The sequence below is a fragment of the Trachypithecus francoisi genome, unplaced genomic scaffold (genome assembly GCF_009764315.1).
Source record: "Trachypithecus francoisi isolate TF-2019V2 unplaced genomic scaffold, Tfra_2.0 Lachesis_group10, whole genome shotgun sequence".
NCBI classification, from domain to species: domain Eukaryota; kingdom Metazoa; phylum Chordata; class Mammalia; order Primates; family Cercopithecidae; genus Trachypithecus; species Trachypithecus francoisi.
In genome coordinates, this window is record NW_022681455.1 from 26,791,861 (window position 1) to 26,813,478 (window position 21,618).

Consider the following 21,618-nt stretch of genomic DNA (forward strand, 5'->3'; position numbering starts at 1 on the left):
CTAAATGAATGTGGTGCAAGGCGGGCAGAGGGACCTTGAAAGGCATTCACTATATTCTCAGAGGTGGAGCCCTTAGAACAGACGCTGTTGATGCCCCATCCCATATTCTGTTGGCCTATTACAATTTGCCAATAGTGGAGGAACACAGCTTCCTTCAAGGATAACAACGTCTGATCTCAGTAATTTGTGTCTCTCCTCCTCCTCTTTCTCTAACACCAGTGGTATTTGTTTTTTTTTTTTTTTCTTTTACAGATGCACCACCCAACCTTGAAGTACAGCAGAACTAACATTCCCAGGGGCAACTTTCAACCAATTTAAGCAAAAGAGGATGGGAGGTGTTGATAAATGTACAAGGGTCCCCAGGCTTTAGGAAGATTCTGACGTATATTCCACAATTTCATATAGTTTCTTACAGTTCCTGGGTGGGATAAGCCGAGTTGTCTATATGGTAACTCATTAATGAACTCTTTATGCCATTCCTCACACAACTGGCTTTTCCCCTTCTGTGATTCACTATTTCTTCCCTTGTGTTTCCTGGGATGATTTCCCAAATAAGCGGTAGCTTCAATAGTGCTCCTCCCTCCATACACACCTAGTGATGTTTACTGTGAAACATGTGACAATGATATATAACATGGCAAAACGGACCTTAGAGAATTAAGGTTATGGACTTTAAAATTTAGTGATTATTCTAAATTATCTGGGTGGACTTAATCGAATCACAGGAGTTCTCAAAAGTAGAAGGCAGAAGAATCAGAGAGATGCAATGGAAAAAGAACCAGAAAAACTTCAGAGATGGACAAGTCCTCAATGCATAATTGCTGCTTTGAAGATTGAAGAAGGGAGCTAGGAGCTGAAAAACAGCAGCCTCTAGAGATGGGAGGAGCCTTCAGCTGTAAATCAGTAAGTAACTGGGACCTCTGTCTTGTAATTTGCAAAGAATTGAATTCTGCCAGCAATTTGAATAAACAAGAAAACATATTGTTCTCCAGAGTCTCCACAAAAGAATCCAGCATGCAGACACATTGATTTTGGCTGGGGAGATCCCTGTTGGACTTTCGACCTATAGAACTGAGAACCAAAAATTTGTGTTGCTTTAAGTCTAAGAATTTGTGCTAATTCATCATAGCAGCAGTAGAAAACACATACAATAAAGGTTTTGTGAAAACACTGCAATGAAGTAAACTGAAACTGTGGGGAGTATAGTGGGTATGTGGACTATTCTGCTGTGCTGAGTAGACTTATTAGAGTCTAGAAAAAGCCAAGTTGAAGAGTGAGCCTTATTAAGAAATTTATTGAACAACTAGAACTCGACAAGCACATGCCAGGTAGAGGGGATGCAGTGGTGAGCAATAATAATAATGAAAATGAGAAGTAGTTTTTCCCTAGCAGGCTGCAGTTGAAAGGAATATTGGTTTAACATCCACCAGTGAGCAGAGGTGGATAGATCCCTTTCCTGGAGACACAGTCCATAAGAGGATTAAAAATATCCCTGTAGGCCAGGCACCCTGTGGCTCAAGCCTGTAATCCCAGCACTTTGGGAGGCAAGCAGATCATGACATCAAGAGATCGAGACCATCCTGGCCAACATAGAGAACCTCATCTCTACTAAAAGTATGAAAATTAGTTGGGTGTGGTGGCGTGCACCTGTAGTCCCAGCTACTCAGGAGGCTGAGGCAGGAGAATTGTTTGAACCTGGGAGGTGGAGGTTGCAGGGAGCCGAGATCGCATCACTGCACTCCAGCCTGGCAACAGAGTAAGACTCCGTCTTAAAAAAAAAAAAAAAAATCCCTGTAGTTCTTCTAGCTCCCTTCATCCAAATTTCCACAGAGAAGCTTTAAGGTATTTTCTCTGCCTGGAAACCTTGACTGTAGGAAGGCTGGCTCTGGCTGCGTGATCACTTATCACATTTGTTGGGTGGGCACACATCTGTTCCCCATGATTTATCAAGTGTGGCCTCTAGTCTCTTTCCAAATCACGTGTCATGTGGGTAAGGTGAAGTTATTCTCTCAACCAAGACACTCTACAGAGCTAATCCAAGGAGTGCTGGCTCTAAGGCCCTGATAATCAGGAAGGAGTCAACAGGGGTGTCAACTCCATAACCACCTACAATGATCTTTACCCTGGAGCGGTCCTGGGAAAAGAACCTCAGGGCTATAGGTGGGTTCTTCCTATCAGGGAAGAATCAGGGTGGAAAAGAATGGGCAAATGGGCCGGGCGCGGTGGCTCAAGCCTGTAATCCCAGCACTTTGGGAGGCCGAGACGGGCTGATCACGAGGTCAGGAGATCGAGACCATCCTGGCTAACATGGTGAAACCCCGTCTCTACTAAAAAAATACAAAAAACTAGCCGGGCGAGGTGGCGGGCACCTGTAGTCCCAGCTACTCGGGAGGCTGAGGCAGGAGAATGGCGTAAACCCGGGAGGCGGAGCTTGCAGTGAGCTAAGATCTGGCCACTGCACTCCAGCCTGGGCGACAGAGCGAGACTCCGTCTCAAAAAAAAAAAAAAAAAAGAATGGGCAAATGGCCAGGGACTGAAGCTGACCATCTCCCAACTGCACAAATTACCGTATGAGTTATGTAAGTTACCTAATGTTGCCCTGCCTCAGCTTCCATACTTGCAAAATGAGACTACCTGATAGGGTGTTGTGAGGATTAAAGGAGTGACATCCACCAAAGCTCATAACACAGCACTCAGAACATTTTAAGTTCTCCATTAATGTTAGTTACTGCTGTTTAGATCCCAGCTCTGTTATTAAGTAGTCATGTCTACTTTGTAAAGTTAATTCACTTTTCTGCACCCCAGTTTCCTTATCTGTCTAAGAGGACAGTAAGGTGGTACTAAACTCAAACAACTGGCATATGAATAATTAAATGAGTATCAGTAAAGTGCTTCAGTGCGTGCCTGTAGCTTATGGTTGTGATTGGTTGCTGTGGAGAGGGAGGCCCTCAGCTCTAAGCTGGGCAGGGAGAAGCAGAGACAAGTTACTTCAGCCTGAGGCTCCCCACTTTCCTTAGCTAAGCCCGGGGTCACTGGTGTCTCTAGGGAGACACCTAATGATCACTACTCAGTCAGAATTGGAGGAACTCTCTTCTTCTTTCGGCGCTGGACAAATGGTCAGGGCAGTGGACTCCAAGGTCAAAATTCTGAAAACAGGATATAGAGGCTCAGAGAAGGAGATGTCCAGGAAAGTATGAATATGGGATCCATTCACAGCATTGTAGAATGAGATATCTCCAGTCTCATAGTCCAGGAAGACCCCCACTTTCCTAGGGGATTCAGGAAGTTTCAGGTTAGTTCTGGGCTCAGTTAGAGTCCGATACTTTTTCCCATCAGTCAGCCCCATAGTCCAGAATCCATTCTCAGGTGTCATTTTGACCCAGCCTTTTCTCTGCACATTCTTACTACACACCCCTATATGCCACTCTTTCCTGTCCCCTACCTCCACCTCCCAGTAATGTCTCCCTGACATGAAGCTCTCACAGCCGAGAACACAATAATGCCAATCAAATCTCTCAGGGTTGTCTGGCAGATCCTGGGGCTCCTTGGCACGCTGCACACTCCTCTGGTCCTCAGAAACAAGGAGGATGGGGTTTGCTGTTTTGGGATCCAGAATCACATCCGCTGTAGAGAGTTTGAGGAAGTGTCCATGGTGTTAACCATTTTTCCTGGATTTCAGAGCCTCAGCATACAAGACCTGGGCTGTGCTGAGGAGGCCTACGTCCAGAGCCTGGCGTCCCTAGCCTTCCCTGAATGTGACTCTGTCACTGATGCCGGGGGAGAAAGCCCCAGGTATCTTGTGTCCAGAGGGGAAGAGGAGGGTGAAATGAGAGTTGCCTCAGCATCTGCCTAACCCAACACCCTGATGCGGCCTCAGGAAGCAGCAAGGATCCTCTTTCTACGTTTTTCTTCTTTCCTTCCCCACATTGACTCTGCCCACTAATGCTTTATGATCAGAGGTTAATTTTCAACCTTCATTTGACCACTCATGAGTTCTCCTTTTCTGCAGTCTATTTTCCCATATATCCAATTTATTTAACAAGGTGGAGCCTCGTCTAAAGCATTCCCTCACCTGAAAAATGGGGATAAAAATACGAATCTCTAGCATAGTATAGAGGAATCATGTTATTTATTCAGCCCACAGCAGGGCATGAAGGAAGTTCCTGATGTTCTAACAGCTGCAAGGCAGTCTCTGTGCTGGGCTCTATGTGGGGCCTTATATGACCTAGATTCACTCTCCACCCTTTAACTTTCTCCACACTCTTTTGGGCCCCAGGAATCTGTCCTCTAAGGAGAGTGCCACTGGGCTCCCTTGTCCTCTGGTTTGCTGATGGGTTTGGCCAATGGGAGGCCTTGATAGAAGATTGGAAGAAGAAAGAAAGGAGAGACACACCGTTTATTTTCCTGCTTCCTCTCTGCCTGCAGCAGCTGGTGTGGCTCTATCAAGGCCTGATGACTCTTCTCAGGAAGCCCTCTCTTTGAGCTACCTCCTTCTCTGGGTTCCAGTAACTGCCTCCCCTCCCTATCCCTCCCAGGCTAGGGGTGGAGACAGTTCCCCACTGTTGGGAACCATGGGGGCACTGCACTTTTCCTTGTTGCTTTCCCTTAACCCTCCTTTCCGCAAACCTTCTTCAGCCACCTAGTTTGAATTCATCATCTCCTTCTTACTAGGTTTTTGACCAGTGGATATTTATTATTCCTTCAGTCTTCACCTCAACCCCCACAAACATAGACTGAAATCATCACCTAAAAATATGGAGGCCAAAGCTCAGAAGCATTACATTTTTTGAGGATGCACTGGCAGTAGGTGGCATGAGAAGTCTGGGAAGGACTAAGTTCTTTGGGCAGCCATTGCCTACTCTCCTTGGCATTTCCATCCTCACTCTCCCTGCAGTATCACTCAGCGTGTGTCTCCTTCCCCTCAGCTCCACTCTTTCTGTGTCTTCCTTCCCAAGAAGGTCTGAGGAAGCCCAAGAGATCTAATCACCCTGGTTCCCTGGGCTCTCAGCGGGAAGGGTCTTGGAGATGGGCCCACTTTTTAGATTGGAATTTATTGTTGCCTACCCCAAATTCTCCTAGTCATGGGAGCTTTTCTTCCCCAAATCACAACAGTGGGAGAAGTAAAAAGGAAAAGGAAAATAGTCCCTCAGGTTGTTGGTCCAGGGAACATACAGTGATTTACTCACCAGGTTTGAAGAGGGCCTTTTTCCATTCTGAAAGGAAGGAGACACAGATAAGGAAAAGCTCAATATTCTTGTACTTTTCCCCACTGCATTCTCTCCTCACTACATGTTTTCTCTCCTTTTCTTGTGAATCTCTTCCAGGGTCCAGCCTCCCTTTTCTACAACTCTGATGGATCAGAGGTGGCACCTTCTAAAAACTGGTGGGCTCTGTTCCCTCTGTCATGAAGGGTACAGGCTGCATGGCCAAGCTTTGCAAGGGGGTATGTAGGGTCAGGAGTCTCTCAGATTCTCCAGAAAAGCAGAAATCAACCCCCCACCATAGAGAAATTGAGTCTTTTGGTTAAATCTGATTCATGCAAATGAGAACATCAGTGGGTCACAGCAGAGAAAAGGTTGAAATGTTCATGGCACCTGTCCCAGCAACTCAGAGAGCATCAGGCTCACTCACCATTATAGGCTGAAGGTCTCTCTCCCACTACAATGAAGGAAAGGTAGAGATGTCACCTTAACTTGCCATGTTTGATTTGGCCCTATTCCGTTGACTTTACATTAATCTAATCTTTTTCTTTTCTTTTTTCTTTCTTTCCTTTTTTTTAACCACCTGTATCTTCCTCCTCTGCAGGTTCAATTCTTTCTACCATGTCGTTCTTAATACCAAATCCAGGAACATCAGTTGAATGCTAGTAACATGGCAGACACTGTGAGAGTTCCTTCCTGATGGTGTTCAGCTGATATATTTGGAATGTATCTATCTATACCGCTGTACCTGGGCGTAGGTGTCACCATGTCTATATGCATATATATATATGTGTGTGTATGTGTGTGTGTGCAAGATGCTTCTATTTAAATCTATAATTTCCTACCTTACCCTGAAAAGAATTTGGGAAATTTAATGAGCAATTTCAGGAACTAGTTTTTGAAGCCAGTTAGAATAAATTGGTACCAACTGAGAAACTGTTCAAGCCACTCTTGTTTATTAGACACACTTTTCTCCCTCTCTCTTTTCTGATTTTCTTGTTCTTTGTTATCTTTTGTTCTTCTTTGTCTTCTCTGGAGCCTATAGATTATGTAAAATGACAAGTGAAGTCCCTACCATAGAGAATGCACTTCATCCACCTCTTGCCCCTTCCTTTACAAGTGTGCCCCTGGATATTCCTCAGTGCTTTGCAGGGCTATATAGTCTGTGGCCCCTGGTAGAGACAAATTGAAGGCATCTTTTCTTGGAGAGCAGTTGAGAGACAGAAAGAGAGCGAAAAAGAAACACTCCTCCTGGGTGTTATTCCAATGAGTCACACTCTTTTTCTTTTTTCCTTTCTTTCCTTTTTTTTTTGGCAATGACTAGGAATTGGCACATTTATTTTCTTTCCTTAGTCAAAGAGATCTAAGACCACTTCCTAACCTTGGGGAAAAGGTTAAGAGTGGAAACTATTCAAGCACAGACAGTTAAAGATTCAAATTCAGAGAAAATGTCAGTCACTTACAAACCGTGTACTGCATACTTCTCCACCCTGCAATGGAAGGAACAGGGAAGATGCATCAAGGCTCATAAAGCAGGGACAGGAAGACATGCCTGGGTCTCTGGGGGAATGGGAACTTACTGAGTTCCTCCAGGAGCTTCTCTGGAAAATAAGCAGAAAAAAATAATGAACTATTACAGGTGAGGGAGTTCTCTAAAAAACAAACCTTAAAAACAACCCAGCTCTGGGGTGGGGATGGGTATTAGGTCTTTGGGCTTTGGCCTGTAAGCCAGGGGCTCAGGTAAACTCCCAGGTCAGCTACCTCTTGTGCTTTTTTCTTGCTTCACTGTGCTCCATGCCAGTTCTCTCAATTCTTGCTCTCTCTTTTTCTTTCTGAACAGAGTCTTTTTTTCCTCCTGCTGTCGCCACAGGAAGTAACCGGCTCCCCCAAGAAGCAGCAGCAAGACAGGCAGGGTCCCTGCCAGGGCAGCGATCCAGCTCTGGGCGCTCCTGAAGAAGGGGCCTGTGAAGGGAAGGGCTGTGGGCCATGGGGGCCGGTGCACTCAGCCTCCCCAGACTGCAGCACCGCAGGTGTTAGCTGCTCACCCCAGGTCACAGGGCACGAAATCTATCTCACAAGGTTAAATAATCTTTCTCATCCTAAAATCTCAGAGGACAGTGGGTAAGACTTTGATAAACCCCCACTAGAGGCTGCTACTATTCCTTCTCTTGAGATGTCTGCCTCTCATGTGGAAAGTGAGTGACTAGAGAATATCATACACTTTTTTTTCTATTTCAACTTTTTAATAGGTAACATATGCACATGGTTCAAAAATACATGTATAAAAAGTCACACAAGTCTCCCATCCACCCAGTCCTCCCTCCCACCCTCCCTTTTTTGACTTCAAATTAGTCTACTTAATATGATGCTTAAGAACAGGAACTTTGGAGCTGGAGGCCTTGGGTGTCAATGCTGGCTCCTTTAGGTGACTTGCAGTGTGACTTCAGACTAGTTACTTAACCTCTCTGTTCCTACTGCCCTTCTCCTGAAGTCAGAAGGATTAAATTAAAACTTATAAAGTGCCTGACACCTAGTGGATGTTATGACACTGCTTGTTAACTTAAAAATGTAAATAAAAATATACGCTTGTTTTTCCTCTCATTTGCACTAAAGATAGCATTCCGTACACACCACTCTGCATTTTGTTCTTTCTGTGCAAAGTTAATCTTGGAGGTTTTTCCACTTCAGTATAGAGTATAGAGAGAATTCTCTCTTTTTCTTTCACACTTGAGTGGTATCCATTGCATGAAAGTTCCCCAGCAGTGAACATCTGCATAGTTTCCAACCTTGTGCAGTCATAATCAGTGCTATAAAAAATAACTTTTTACCTGGATCATCTCACACAAATGCAAGCTTATCTACCAAATCAATTCCCAGAAGCAGAATTTTGGATCACTAAAGATGTAGTTTGGATATTGTTATATAGTCCCCAATAGAGGTTGTGCTAATGCACACCAAATATACAAGTCATCCCTGCATATGCCTAGGAGTCACAGTCTTCCTACATTCCTGCCATAACCATGTGTTATCAACCAACAGATGTTTGTTTTGATTTTTGCCAATACCATAAGTGAAAAATGATTCAGTATGTTTCTCTAATGAGTGAGAATGAGCACTCATTTGTGGGTTATTTCCTTTTCTGTGAATTAAACAATGTATGACCTTTGTTAAAATGTTTTACTCAGTTTTTAAAATCTTCTATCTCAAGGAGATTAGCTCTTTCTCTATGATATGGGTTTGTAAATATATACACACACACACACACACATACATGTTTTCCCTTTCTGTCATTTGACTTTACATAAGCAGCTTATCTTAACAATTATTCCCCAATTCCCATTGCCTGTCATATTTTCTGGCAGACAGAAAATGTTCAGTAAATGTTTGTGTCATGAACAGCTTTATGGAGGAGAGAAGCTCCCCTGGTGCAAGGAGGAGTCTCCAAGTCCGTGTTTTGGGCCTTATATTCAGTGCAGAGACCCAGGTTGACTGCAGACACTAACACCTCCCCCTTCATTCAACTGCCACAGCTCAGATCAGAAAATCTGAGGCAAGCAGGTACTGACCTGCGATGAAAATGCTGGCGGTCTTTTCCAGGCCGAGTAGGGAACTTCTGATGGTACAGGAAACACCCTCCCCAGAGCTGCCTCTCAGGATCACAGCTGCTGCTACTGCATATAGGCCCACTCCATCTGCAAACACAGGTGCTTCCACAGCCGGGATGTTCTTTCCCTTGTCGTTGCTCCACTGTATTTGGGGTTGGGGGTACCAGCCAGTGGACCTGCACTCCAGATGGATTCCTCCATCCTCATAACCCTTCACGTCAATGTGAAGATCAGAACCCAGTGCTGTGGAAGGATGAATCAGCCTAAATTCTTCAGAGCTCCTGTATCAGAGAGGGTCTCAAAAGGAATCAGGCACGCTCACATTCCATAATTCAAGAAGAATTTCATTTCAGAGCTGCTTACAAAAGTGTGGTCCTGGTGAGGAGAAAGCTACATGAATGAGTGCAGTATCCCAGGGTCAGTGACAGTGGGACTATTCCCACCCACTCCAGTTATCAGAGGGAGGAGGAGAGGGAGCTGTTTTGAAGACATAAAAGAAGATATTTATGCATTGAGGACTTTCTTGAGAGGGACAGTGACCTTCAGCAAGGCAATGCAGTCAGGCCGAGGGTACCTTGCAGGAAGGAAGCCAGGGAATAACACCCAGACCTCTATTTTCTCTCCCTCCCTTCTGCATCTGCTACAGATCCCTACTGATCAAACCCTTAAACAGAAGCCACAGGGAAAAAGATTGCACTGAGAAAGAAAAGGGGCAGCCCCCTCATCTGGAATCAACAACAGGATTCAGTGTCCTCCTGTTGAACAAAAGGGATTTCACAGAACACCAGCATCAGATGATGGCACTTTGTGACTATGATGGATCATGGGAAAAACAAGACCACCCCACATCCTGTGTGAGCATAGAGAAAAACATGAACACTGTGCAAACCACAGCAATGACCAAACATCCCCCATCGACAATCAGAGATTGCCGCCCTTCATCAATTACAGCTTCTGTCTCACCCTAGTCTCCTTCTTCCTACATAAGATTGATTAAGGTTCTCACTCATGGAATCAACCTGTGCACACCTTCCTGACAACATCTCATCCAGAGCAGAGGCTGAAGTCTATAAACCCTCCTCCCAAATCCCCTAACACAAGCCCAAATTACATACTAAGTGGGCTCTAACAGCTTCTCACTGAGACTCCGCCACAGCTCCCCATGATGTGTGTTCTTCCTCAATGCAACAAGTAAGAAACACAGCTCCCATGACTACAGGTGTATTCTAGGGTCATTGGCTCGAGAACATTGGCAGCAGACACAGTCCCGAAAGCCCAGTCTTCTAGGGCCCATAATAGCATATACCTAGTGGGGCCACAGAAGCCACCTGGTACACAACTAAACACCAGTGACTGTGTACCTCTCACTGAAGAGATGATTTCTTATGCTTCCTATCCCGCCTCCCTCACTTCGCTTATTTCTCTGGTGACCAGCAGAAGGGATTTCATTACTTGAGCATGTAGGGTTCAGCAGGAATTCTTCCTAAAGGAAAACCTGTGTCTTTCTTAAAGGGCTCAGAGAAGCTAAGTTGGAAGGCAGTGCAGGCAATTGCTAGTGAGCAGTCAGGAGTGTCTGCAGTGCTTTTGGAAGAGGGACTCTGCATCTGCTCTAGATCTTACAGAGAAATGTTCTCAGAACAAAACCTGGAGGCTCACCTGCAACCTTCAGCTCCACCAGGGCTTTTTCATAGAAGTCGCCATCTTGGAAATAACACAAGTACTTTCCACTGTCAGAGGCTGTGATGTTGTGTATTCGGAGAGCAGCCTTCCCTGCAGTGATGTCATCCCGTAGAATCGAAGTTCTCCCTCGATACGCTGCACTCTGCCTGTCTTCCACTTCCTTTCCATCTGCATACACGTTCACCACCTGCCTTAGGTTGGAACTCACCCACCTCAGCTCCATGGTCTCTGCACTCATGGTTGGGAACAGGTGACAAGGCAGATCAGCATCTTCACCTACCATGGCCAGGATGGGCCCAGGCGGTCCAACCACAGCAAACTGAGCTGTTGGCACAAGAGGGAGGATCTGTCAGAGGGTGTTGGAGTTGGGGTGAGGAGAGGAAGGGTGCTTCTCAGACAGGGAAGGCGAGATACCAAGAATCTAGGGGGAGGCTGGGCGCAGTGGCTCATGCCTATAATCCCAGCACTTTGGGAGGCCGAGGCGGGCTGATCATGAGGTCAGGAGATCGAGACCATGGTGAAACCCCACCTCCACTAAAAAATAAAAAAAAGAATTAGCCGGGCGCGTTGGCTGACGCCTGCAGTCCCTGCTACTCAGAAGGCTGAGGCAGGAGAATGGCGCGAACCCGAGAGGCGGAGCTTGCAGTGAGCTGAGATCGAGCCACTGCACTCCAGACAGGGTGACAGAGTGAGACTCTATCTCAAAAAAACAACAACAAGAAAAGAATCTAGAGGGGGAAACCAATCTTAACAGAAGCACCATTCTCTTAGTGACACGTGAACCCTCAGGTCAGGATGGACTTCAGGTATGGGAAGGAGTCAAAAGTCCTATGAGGACATAATCAGGTAATTGTCTGCTTCAGAAACAAGCGTGGAATCATTCCCTACCTGAGTGAGGCATGAGCAGCTGAAGCAAAAGGACGCAGACATGAAAGTTGAGAAGTAGGAAGGCCAGGAAATTTCCCATTTTCATTCATGCTGCATATCAGGAGACACCGGAAGGTGGGGGGTAGACTATGACCTGGAAGAAGCTATAGAATTCCAGATGGAAACCTCCACTTCCCTACAGTTAACTCAAGCATGGTGACCAAAGAAGATCTTACCTCTGCCAAAGATTTCTGTCCTTTAGTGTCTTTACGTTTGAGTCCCAACACTGAAAACCACCTGCAAAAACATGTCTATGTGAAATGCACATCAGTTATTCGATCAGAAAATCCTCACTCTACTGTTTGACAATATTCAGAATCCTATGACTTCCCCAAACTTCCCCTGCTAAGTCCAACCCACCACAATCCCCTCTGATTCATGCAGGACTCCCTTCGCTGGACTCCCTGGTTCTACCAGGGTCCACCACTGTGGGTGTCCAACACTGTGGACTCCTCAAAGCCCCAACTCTTGGCCATCACCATGGTCAAGTCATGGACCAGTGGACTCCTGGTGGGATTCAGGAAGACTGCCTGGTGAGGGACCTGAAGTCTGTCAGGGGCTGAACCCACCACATTTAATCCAAGGCTAGTGATCAGACAGCTGCAAATAAGACCAGGCCTTACTTATCTTTTCTTTCTTCTCTTCATAAAGTCATTCAACAAATATTTACTGAGCACCCACAAGGGCCCAGGCCCACGATATAAGGATTAGGGACACAAAGAGGATAAGCAATAAGTAAAGGCTCTAAGATTCACAAGCTGTTTGGTCTCAGACATGGGACAAAACCATTGGAACTTTATTTACTCATACAATATCATGAAGTGTGAAACTTAGAATGTGCACAATTGGCCCAGAAATTCCGCTTCCTGATGTCTAGTCCAGCAAAGTACTTGCTTGGGTACAGAGAGAAGCCTCTGTAAGAATGACACTACGGCACCATTTTTAAAGTATAAAAGTGATAACCAACTGAACCAGCCACCCAACAGAAGACTGCTTAGAGGAATGATGGCTCATCCCTTAGAAGGAATTCAATACAGCAGGTAAAAAGAGTTGATTTATTGTCATGAACTTAGATAATGGAGACACTCTAAGTGATCAAAAAGCATGTTGCAGAACTATACTAAAGATTCAATTGAAAAACAAAAGCAAAGCTATACATTTCTGCATAACTGTTTATGCAAATGCCTGAAAAACTCTCAAAAGATGCATGCTAATCTAAAGATCAGAGGCTAGTGAGTGAAAGGACTCTTGGCCTTTTGCTCCCTTTACTTTTAAAATATTGGAATGCTTTAAATGTAAAACTTTTCATGTATTACTTAACGATAATTATTATGAGTTACGATAGTGACAGGAACACCATATATTAGCTGCTCAGTAAATACTAACTCCTCAACAGTTTCTTCCAAAACAAAGGAGCATGAGGCCTGCAGGGAGTGGCCTCTGTGAACAAGATCTGCAGAGGGAGGTGGGCAGGGATGTAAAGGAAACAAGGAAACAGAGATCTGAGCAGTTGGCCATGCTCCACCCCTGCCTGGATCTTGCAACCACCCAGAGTAAACATTGCATTTCACCACATCTTTTGCTTCTGGAAACCGCTCTTTATGTTGCTATAGAGGAGGTATCATTTTTACTATCATTTTCTCTGCGTTAACACGTTCTCTGCTGTCCTTAGAGTGAGATATACATTTTTCTTCTTCTTCTTCTTCTTTTTCTTTTTTTTTTTTGAGACGGAGTCTCTCTCTGTCGCCCAGGCTGGAGTGCAGTGGCCGGATCTCAGCTCACTGCAAGCTCCGCCTCCCGGGTTTACGCCATTCTCCTGCCTCAGCCTCCCGAGTAGCTGGGACTACAGGTGCCCGCCAGCTCGCCCGGCTAGTTTTTTTTTTTTTTTGTATTTTTTAGTAGAGACGAGGTTTCACGGTGTTAGCCAGGATGGTCTTGATCTCCTGACCTCGTGATCCGCCCATCTCGGCCTCCCAAAGTGCTGGGATTACAGGTTTGAGCCACTGCGCCCGGCCCATTTTTCTTCTTCTTAAAGGATATTAATTTTTTTTCCTGATTATAGTCAATATTGCAAATGAAAAAAAGCGTAAAGGAATACAAGTTTAAGCAGTGGTGCATGCCTGTAATCCTTGCAATTTGGGAGGTCGAGGTGGGAGGAACCCTGGAGCCCAGGAATTCAAGAACAGCCTGGTCAACACAATGAAACCCCATCTCTACAAATCAATCAATCAATAAAATATCTATAGTAGTAGTCATACACTTTGGTAGTGAAAACGTAAATATTTCTGGAAGTATTTTGACCATGTATATATCAAGGGCCTAAAAAAAGTTATATGCTTTACTAAGGAATGGCTATTAAAGAAAACAAAAAAGTTGCATGCTTTGACCCAAAAGTTCCACTTTTAGGAATTAGTATTGAAGAAAAAAAAATCAGGAACTAAGACAAAAATTTATGTTTTAGGCTGTTCAATACAGTAAAATCTACAATAGCCAAATGCAGAAAAGAGAAATACCCCAAACTAGGGAAATGTTAAAAAATAATTGTAAAGGCCGGGTGTGGTGGCTCACGCCTGTAATCCCAGCACTTTGGGAGGCTGATGCAGGCAGATCACCTGAGGTCAGGAGTTTGAGACCAGCCTAGACAACATGGCAAAATTCTGTCTCTACTAAAAATACAAAAAGTAGCTGGGCATGGTGGCATGCACCTGTAATCCCAGCTACCCAGGAGGCTCAGACAGGAGAATCGCTGGAACCTGGGAAACAGGCTACAGTGAACTAAGAATGCACCACTGCACTCCAGCCTGGGCAACAGAGCAAGACTCTATCTCAAAAAAAAAAAAAAATTGTATATTCATACAATGAAATAGATTGTATCCATAGGTTTTGGGGAAATGATGAATAAAAGGAAAAACACATACTGTTCCTAAAAGATACAAAACAAGGTATAATGTGTGGCTCTGACATGGTTAAAATTATAAATAATTGCCCTTCATTACAAACACAACTCCTAAAGGCTTTTTGGAAATCTCTTTTATGACTGAAACATGCATTTTTTTGTCTATCCCCCACTTGTTGTATATGTATGCTGGTTCAGACTTTTCTATATTTTTAATATTTCTGAAATGAACAAATTTACATATGAATCTAAAAGGGACATCTCTTTTTAGAAATTCTTAGAATAGATGCCTTGAGTTGGCCAGAACAGATTTTAAAGATTTTTTGCCTTTTTGTGACCACAACACATTCTTAAGAACATGCAATTAGAATATTTCTTGACCAAATCCCAAACTCTGCAGGTCTTTATTCTTTGTACTACTTCTCCCCTTTCCGTGTGTCCACATGTGTGCGTGCGCACCCCCTCAGCTACCCAGGAGACTGTGGCAGGAGAATCGCTGGAACCTGGGGAACAGGCTGCAATGAGCTGAGAATGCGCCACCGCACTCCAGCCTGGGTCACAGAGCAAGACTCCATCTCAAAACAAACAAAATGCATATTCATACAATGAAATAGATTGTATCCATTGGATCGGATAGCATTCTTTAGGTTTTGGGGAAATGATGAGTAAAAGGAAAAACACATACTGTTTCTAAAAGATACAAAACAAGGTGTAATGTATGGATCTAACATTGTTAAAATTATCAATAATTGCCCTTCATTAAAAACACGATTCCTAAAGGCTGCATGGAAATCTCTTTTATGATTGAACCATGCATTGTCTGTTTATCCCCTGCCTGTTGTATATGTATGCTGGTTCAGATTTTTCTATATTTTTAATATTTCTGTAATGAACAAATTTACATATGAATCTATAAGGGACATCTCTTTTTAGAATCTCTTAGAATAGATGCTTTGAGTTGGCCAGAACAGGTTTTAAAGATTGTTGGCCCTTTTCTGACCACAATACGTTCTTAAGAACATGCAATTAGACTATTTCTTCACGAAACCCCAACATCTGCAGGTCTTTATTCTTTACACTACTTCTCCCCTTTCCATGTGTCCACATGTGTGTGTGCACACCCCCTCAGCCACATACCCCTTTCTTTGGGCAAGTACTCTCCCTGCATGCCCACTCTCGGGGATTCAGCCCGTGTCCTCCCAGGCATTGTAGCCCAGGCTCTAATCAAATTTCCCCGCTTACCTCTCAGCATTCCCCTCTGAAAATCACCACCCACGGAAGAAAGGCGGTTAATAGTTCTCCATTCTTTCTATTATGGTTGAATCTCCATTTGGAAGAAAACAAAAGGAAAGCAGAGGCTGTCTGGTCATTGTGAGGAATAATCATCTCTTTTTGGAAGAATTAGTTTTTTGATTGGCTTAGAGGTGATGTTTCTCATCAGTTGCTGGGCAGAAACTACTGAGGAAGGTTGAAATTAAAACTGAAAGTATATTGAATTGTACACATTGAAGAAAAATTCCAGCCCTATCTCCCTTAGTGTTTATGTTTCTCTCTTTCATTCTTGCGTGTACATGTATATAAGTATTTCTATATATTTACTTATCTTATGTCTTTTTTCATAATAGAAATATTAGCAGAACAAAATGGGAAAAGATTTTAATGTGGCGAAGAGAGAAAGATGTGCACTAATTAAAATGCTATTGGGGCACTTTGCTAACATTTGCTTGCATGAATATGGGTACATGCAGGAAGAGGAGATTTTACTAGAGTCAAATAAACATATAAATGGAAAGAAAACGAGACACAATGCACTTTTTTTATTTTTTTGAAAGGGACTGTCACTCTGTCACCCAGGTTGGAGTGCAGTGGCAGGATCCCGGCTCACTGCAACCTCTGCCTCCTGGGTTCAAGCAATTCTCCTGCCTCAGCTCCCTAATAACTGGGATTACAGGTGCTCGCCACCATGCGCAGTTACTTTTTGTATTTTTAGTAGAGATGGGGTTTTGCCATGTTGGCCAGGCTGGTCTTGAACACCTGAGCTCAAGTGATCCTCCTGCCTCAGATCCCAAAGGGCTAGGATTACAGGCTTGAGCCACCGCACTCGGCCAACAGTGCACATTTTTAAGTACTTCCAGCATCCAGGCATAGGATCTGTTAATAAATAATATAATTTTTCTGGTTTCCAGAGGCAGTGCTGCTTGACATGTTTTACCTTTTTCAGCAAATTTTTAGTGCAGGTGTTTCTGAGCATCTCCATTCACCCTCAGCTCCTGGTTTGTGCTATGTTGTATTTTCCTGTGTATTTGTTTCTCATGCTGCCAGTGGAGTACATATTCTCTGAGGCCGGACTCTAGATAAACTGTGAATGCTGTCCCTGTAAGATGTCTGTGAAGCAAATTGGTTCTTCTTGTGGTCTAGGACCTCAAAACACACTTTCTGGGATTGCAAGTCAATGATCAAAGTTCCTAAGGCTAAGATGTGACTGCGGCTAGTGGAATTTAATTATATTGCAACAGTTTGAATTTAGACTGTGTGGCATCTGGTTGAGAAGGCTGGTCGCTTCTGGAGCATGCATTTCCTGTTTCTTCTTGGTGATAAGACCTAATTTTCTTAGGTACAGCAACGCGCTCTTTCATCTCATAGATAGCAGAGGCCAAGGGACTAAGTTGGAACCAGTGGTTTGTAGGTGACAGTTGTGGTCTTGTGCTTCTCCCAGAGAGCCTTCAAAGGATGGACCAAAATCACTGGGAGTGTGAGGGTACACTCTCCATACTTCCTCTTCCTCTTGCCTACAATGTAGACTTTTGACCTGGAGGTGCAGCAGCCCTCCTGGGACCATGAGGCAACCTTGAAGTTGGAAGCCACATGTAGAGACAGCAGAGAATGAAGTCAGAAGCAGTCTGGGGCATGAATGACATCTCTGAGGTGCCAGATCAGCCCTGGACTGCCACCACCTGAATTCATTTTACATGAAAACAAAAAACAAAAAAAACAAGGAAACTCTTGTTTTGTTTAGGCCAGTGGTATTTCTGGTCTCTGTTATCAGGAGCAGAAGTACAAATTTTTTCCTCTCCCTTTTTCCTCCTCAACAGTTTATCATAAAACTTCTAAAACATATAGCAAAGGTGAAAGAATTTTCAGTGAATACCAATTACCTACCATATAAATTATATTGATAGAGCTAATATTTTACTAAACTTTCTTACTTTATTATAATATTCCATATCACTATCAATTCCCTATCCATCCATTATCCTTATTTATTTGTTCATTTGCTTCTTTTTTTTTTTTTTGAGGTAGAGTCTTGCTGTGTCTCCCAGGCTAGCATGCAGTGGCATGCTGTTGGCTCACTGTAATGTCTGCCTCACAGTTTCAAGCGATTCTCCTACCTCAGCCTCCCGAGTAGCTGGGATCACAGGCACCTGCCACCATACTCAGCTAATTTTTGTATTTTTAGTAGATGGGGTTTTGCCATGTTGGCCAGGCTGGTCTCAAACTCCTGACCTCGGGTGATCTGCCTGCCTCTGCCTCCCAAAGTGCTGGGTTTTCAGGTGTGAGCTACTGCACCTCATTTACTTATTTTTAAATTCATAGTCTATCAGAAGCTGTGTTGCTTGAAATTATGTCAGTGAGAACGATCACCCACCCTTGCCTGAAGGATCCAAATCACTTTGACACAAAGAAGCAGCTGAGGTGCTAAACTTCAGATTAGGAGTTTCTGGGCCCAATAATTCATATCTCTCAAGTTTGTAATTTCCAAAGTATCAGGCTCCTTGCTCCATTTCTCATACAGTTCTTCACACAGAACTCTGGGAAAGAAGTCTTGGGAAAGAAATGGATGTGAAATGGGGCAGAAATGAATTCAGCGACTCAACAAAGTTTTACTGAGAATTTATCATCTAGTAGGTCTCAGGCACTGAAGTTCAAAATTAGTGAGTAGAGGTTACATAATGGAGTGGATAAGAGCACTAATTCTCAAGCCAGGTGGCCTGCATGACCTTGAGCCAGTTACCTAACTTCTCTGTGCCCCAGTTTCCCTATCTGTAAAATAAGGACAGTAACAGTGTCTGACTTTTAGGGTTGCTGTTGTGAGGATGGAATGAGATAATGCATACAGTTTGGTAACAACAGTGTATCAAAAACAATAAGTCACAAGAATGTATGCTTAGTAAAATTGTACTCAGCTCTCCTTCAAGACCTAGGCCCTTGATGCTATCTTCTCTTTGTCTTTTACAAGACCTAGTGCAGTGTCCTGCATGCAATAGGTGTGGCAAAATGCCAAGAAATCTGTCTCCTTTATTTAGTTAGTCTCAACAAATGTCCATTTCTCATGGTTATTATGCCACCTCTTGTTGCCATTAAGAACTCTCATGAACACACATTTTCTTTATGCTGTATCTAGATACCTGTCAGCACGTCCAAGGCACACTGCCTTACTATGTACTGTCGCTAGGTTTTGTTTTGTTTTGTTCTCTATCTTTATCTGTTCTCATTCACAACTCATTAGCCCTGGAATCCAAAGCCAGTTAACTAATTACTCAAGGTCTCTGTTCATTTGTCCGTAGGGTGGAAATGAGATCTGTTCCATAAGTTATTTAAGGAACAGTTAGCACAGGCCCTGCAAGTAGTAACCCTCGATGAATTTCATTGCCTTCCTTTCTGAAAGGTTCAATTCTGATCCCTGCATTGATGACTCCTAAATCCACTTCCCCTGGAGATAACATCAACAGATGTCTGCTGTGGAGTTGGACTTTTAGTGTGAAGATGAAGGGAAAATCTCCAAAAAGTTTGACATGAGAAAATGTGTACGTTTGAACTATAAGTGAGGTAGGTGCGGGGAAAATGGAAGGTAGGGGGTGCCATTTACATTGTATTCTATGGGATGATGCCTGCTGGGGTTGCACAATATATCCTGTCCTCATTGGTGGGCCAGATGTTAGGAGATAGAGAGACCAGGAAGGAAGCTACTGTGACGCTCTAGGCAAGAAATGATGACTGCTTGGAGATGGGGGATAGGAGACTTTATTGATTACTAACATTAATACTAGGAAATACTTACATAGAACCTGCTACGATGCTGCTATTGTGCTTAGAGATTTACACGTATTAATAAGACTCACAACAACCCTAAGAGGTAGAAACCTTATTTCCCACATTTAATAGATATAAAATCTGAGGTCCAGAGAGGTTAAATAACTCCCCAAGGTCACATGAGTAATTTCTTTCTAAGCTGGGCTTTGAGTTCAGGCTGTCTCACTCCAGAGTCTGTGCTCAAACCACTGAGTTGGACTACTGAAAGGAAGTACAAATAGCAGGACTTGGCTATCAGTCAGATGAGGTGGGTAAAAGAGAGCAAGAGAAGCCTAAAATGACTCTTAGGTGGTGTCGCTCACTCAGATAATAATGGGTAGGCAGGGCTAATGGGAATTTAGTTTTGGACACACTCATTGTGAGATGCTAGTGGGCACTGAGTTCAGGGAATGTGTGGGGCTGGAGACAGAAATGCAAGTACCGGTGGGGTCTGGTTATGGGGTAGAGCTTTGAAAACGAATTAGACTTTGCAAGAGCATATGTGGTGTGAAAAGAGAAGCCGGGACCAAAGCCTAAGGAATTTCAGCAGTTCTGGAGCAAGTGGAGCAAGAACTCTGAGAAGGATCTCCCTAGGAGTAGGGAAAGACCAAGAAGAGAGCCCTGGGGATTGATGAGGCAGATACCACATAGGCAGGAACACCTACTCAGGCAGGTCTATGAAGAACTCACGGTTGTCCATAAAGAAAGGGCAGAAGTGTACAACGACAAGCAAGGCGCAGTGTCTCACAACTATAATCCCAGCACTGTGGGAGGCTAAGGCAGGAGGATCGCTTGAGCCCAGGAGATCAAGGCAGCACTCAGCTATGATCACACCACTGAACTCTAGCCTGGGTGATGGAGCAAGATCCTGTCTCTCTAAAAAGGAAAGCACAGGGGTGGCAGGGGAAAATAGAAATGTATAACGGATTTAATGGTTGGGAAACCATTAGAAACTGATAGAAACAATGCTTACGGGCCGAGAGTAGTGGATCTCTCCTGTAATGTAGCACTTTAGGAGACTGAGGCGGGCAGGTCACCTAAGGTCAGGAGTTCGAGACCAGTCAGGCCAACATGGCAAAACCCTGCTCTACTAAAAGCACAAAAATTAGCTGGGCATGGTAGCACAGGCCTGTAATCCCAGCTACTCAGGAGGCTGAGTCAGGGGAATTGCTTGAACCTAGGAGGCAGGAGTTGCAGTGAACCAAGATCACGCTGCTGCACTCCAGCCCAGACAACAGAGCAAGAGACTGTCTCAAAAAAAAAAAAAAAAAGAAAGAAAGAAAGAAAGAAAAAACAAAGTTTTTGGCCATCATCATGGCAGACAGTGTCTGACGGCCATGTATGTGTTCTCTTTCTGAGACTTTGCTTGTGTGGAAGTAGAGACCTAGAGAGAGGCTAGCACGGTTGTATTGCCCAGGGAAAGGGGAAGCAGGGCAGGGAGAACCTTGAGCTTCTTATATGGTGTAGCCGACAGAGTCTGGAGTGGACCCCTTATGATTACTTTTTTTGCAGTTTGCAGCCTGCACTTTCCCTGAGTTTGAGCTGAACCTGTGGCTTGCTGCTAACCAATAACATATGGCAAAACTGATGGGATGTCCCTTCGATGACTACATTATGTAGTGTAAGACTCTGTCTTGCTAGCTGACCCACTCTAGAGGCTCTATCTTCCTAGCTGGCTGTGAAGAGGAAAGTAGTCATCATGGGAAATCTACACAGCAGGGAGCTGAGGAGGCCTGTAGGAGCTGAGAGCAGCCTCCAGCTTCAGCCTGCAGGGAGTTGGGGCTTTCAGTCCTACAACTATAAAGAAATGAACTCTGTTAACAACCTGAGTGATCTGAAAAGAGGACTCTCCCACAGTCGAGGCTCTAGATGAGGCTACGGCCTGGCCAACATCTTGACTTTTGCTCTGTGAAGTTCTGAGCAGAGAAACTCACTAAGTTCTACGTGGACGTCTGACCCATAGAAACTAAAATGATAAATGTGTGCTGTTTTAAACCACTAAGTTTGTGGTAATTTGTTATGTAGCAATAGATCACTAATGTATTAAAGTGAAACAGGCAGTGGCAGCAAACATGAAGATAAAGAAGATAAAGAGAATAACTTGTGTTTACAGCTCTGACCTGCTGCCTGGACTACATATTTATTATTGACTGGCCTACTCTACATCTCCACAGGAGTCTCTAGTAAGCTCCTCCACCTGAGCATATCCAAAACTGACCTTTGGATTCTATGCTGGCTC

At 44.1% G+C, this 21,618-nt stretch overlaps 3 protein-coding genes across 12 annotated transcripts in view; all 3 read right to left on the minus strand.

Moving 5' to 3' along the window:
- Positions 1-21,618, minus strand: part of LOC117088317 (butyrophilin subfamily 3 member A2) — a 134,447-nt gene that overhangs the window by 57,013 nt on the left and 55,816 nt on the right. For 2 of the 8 annotated variants that reach the window (XR_004439159.1, XR_004439148.1), the window contains exon 10: positions 3,494-3,624. The exons of 4 other annotated variants lie outside the window; for them this stretch is intronic. The gene's annotated coding sequence lies outside the window, so the exon portion shown is untranslated. Of the gene's footprint in view, positions 1-3,493; positions 3,625-4,261; positions 4,354-21,618 lie in introns of those variants that run through there. 2 more of the 8 variants (XR_004439155.1, XR_004439146.1) reach the window with 2 other exon arrangements.
- Positions 1-21,618, minus strand: part of LOC117088314 (butyrophilin subfamily 2 member A2) — a 62,747-nt gene that overhangs the window by 27,743 nt on the left and 13,386 nt on the right. The window contains exons 8-13 of one of the 3 annotated variants that reach the window (XR_004439129.1): positions 15,552-15,777; positions 11,590-11,650; positions 11,375-11,517; positions 10,463-10,810; positions 8,768-9,049; positions 7,052-7,163 (exon numbers count right to left, since the gene is read on the minus strand). The exons of 1 other annotated variant lie outside the window; for it this stretch is intronic. Coding sequence is in view for 1 of the 2 variants with exons in the window: in XM_033219508.1 (XP_033075399.1) it covers positions 21,088-21,176 (89 nt within the window). In the remaining variant the exon portion in view is untranslated. Of the gene's footprint in view, positions 1-7,051; positions 7,164-8,767; positions 9,050-10,462; positions 10,811-11,374; positions 11,518-11,589; positions 11,651-15,551; positions 15,778-21,012; positions 21,177-21,618 lie in introns of those variants that run through there. One more of the 3 variants, XM_033219508.1, reaches the window with a different exon arrangement.
- Positions 2,581-11,517, minus strand: LOC117088310 (butyrophilin subfamily 3 member A1-like). The gene is given in 10 exon segments (XM_033219483.1): positions 2,581-3,054; positions 3,056-3,624; positions 5,187-5,213; positions 5,632-5,658; positions 6,665-6,691; positions 6,782-6,802; positions 6,963-7,163; positions 8,768-9,049; positions 10,463-10,810; positions 11,375-11,517. Coding segments are annotated over 10 exon segments (1,761 nt in total). The 5' UTR covers positions 11,460-11,517; the 3' UTR covers positions 2,581-2,880.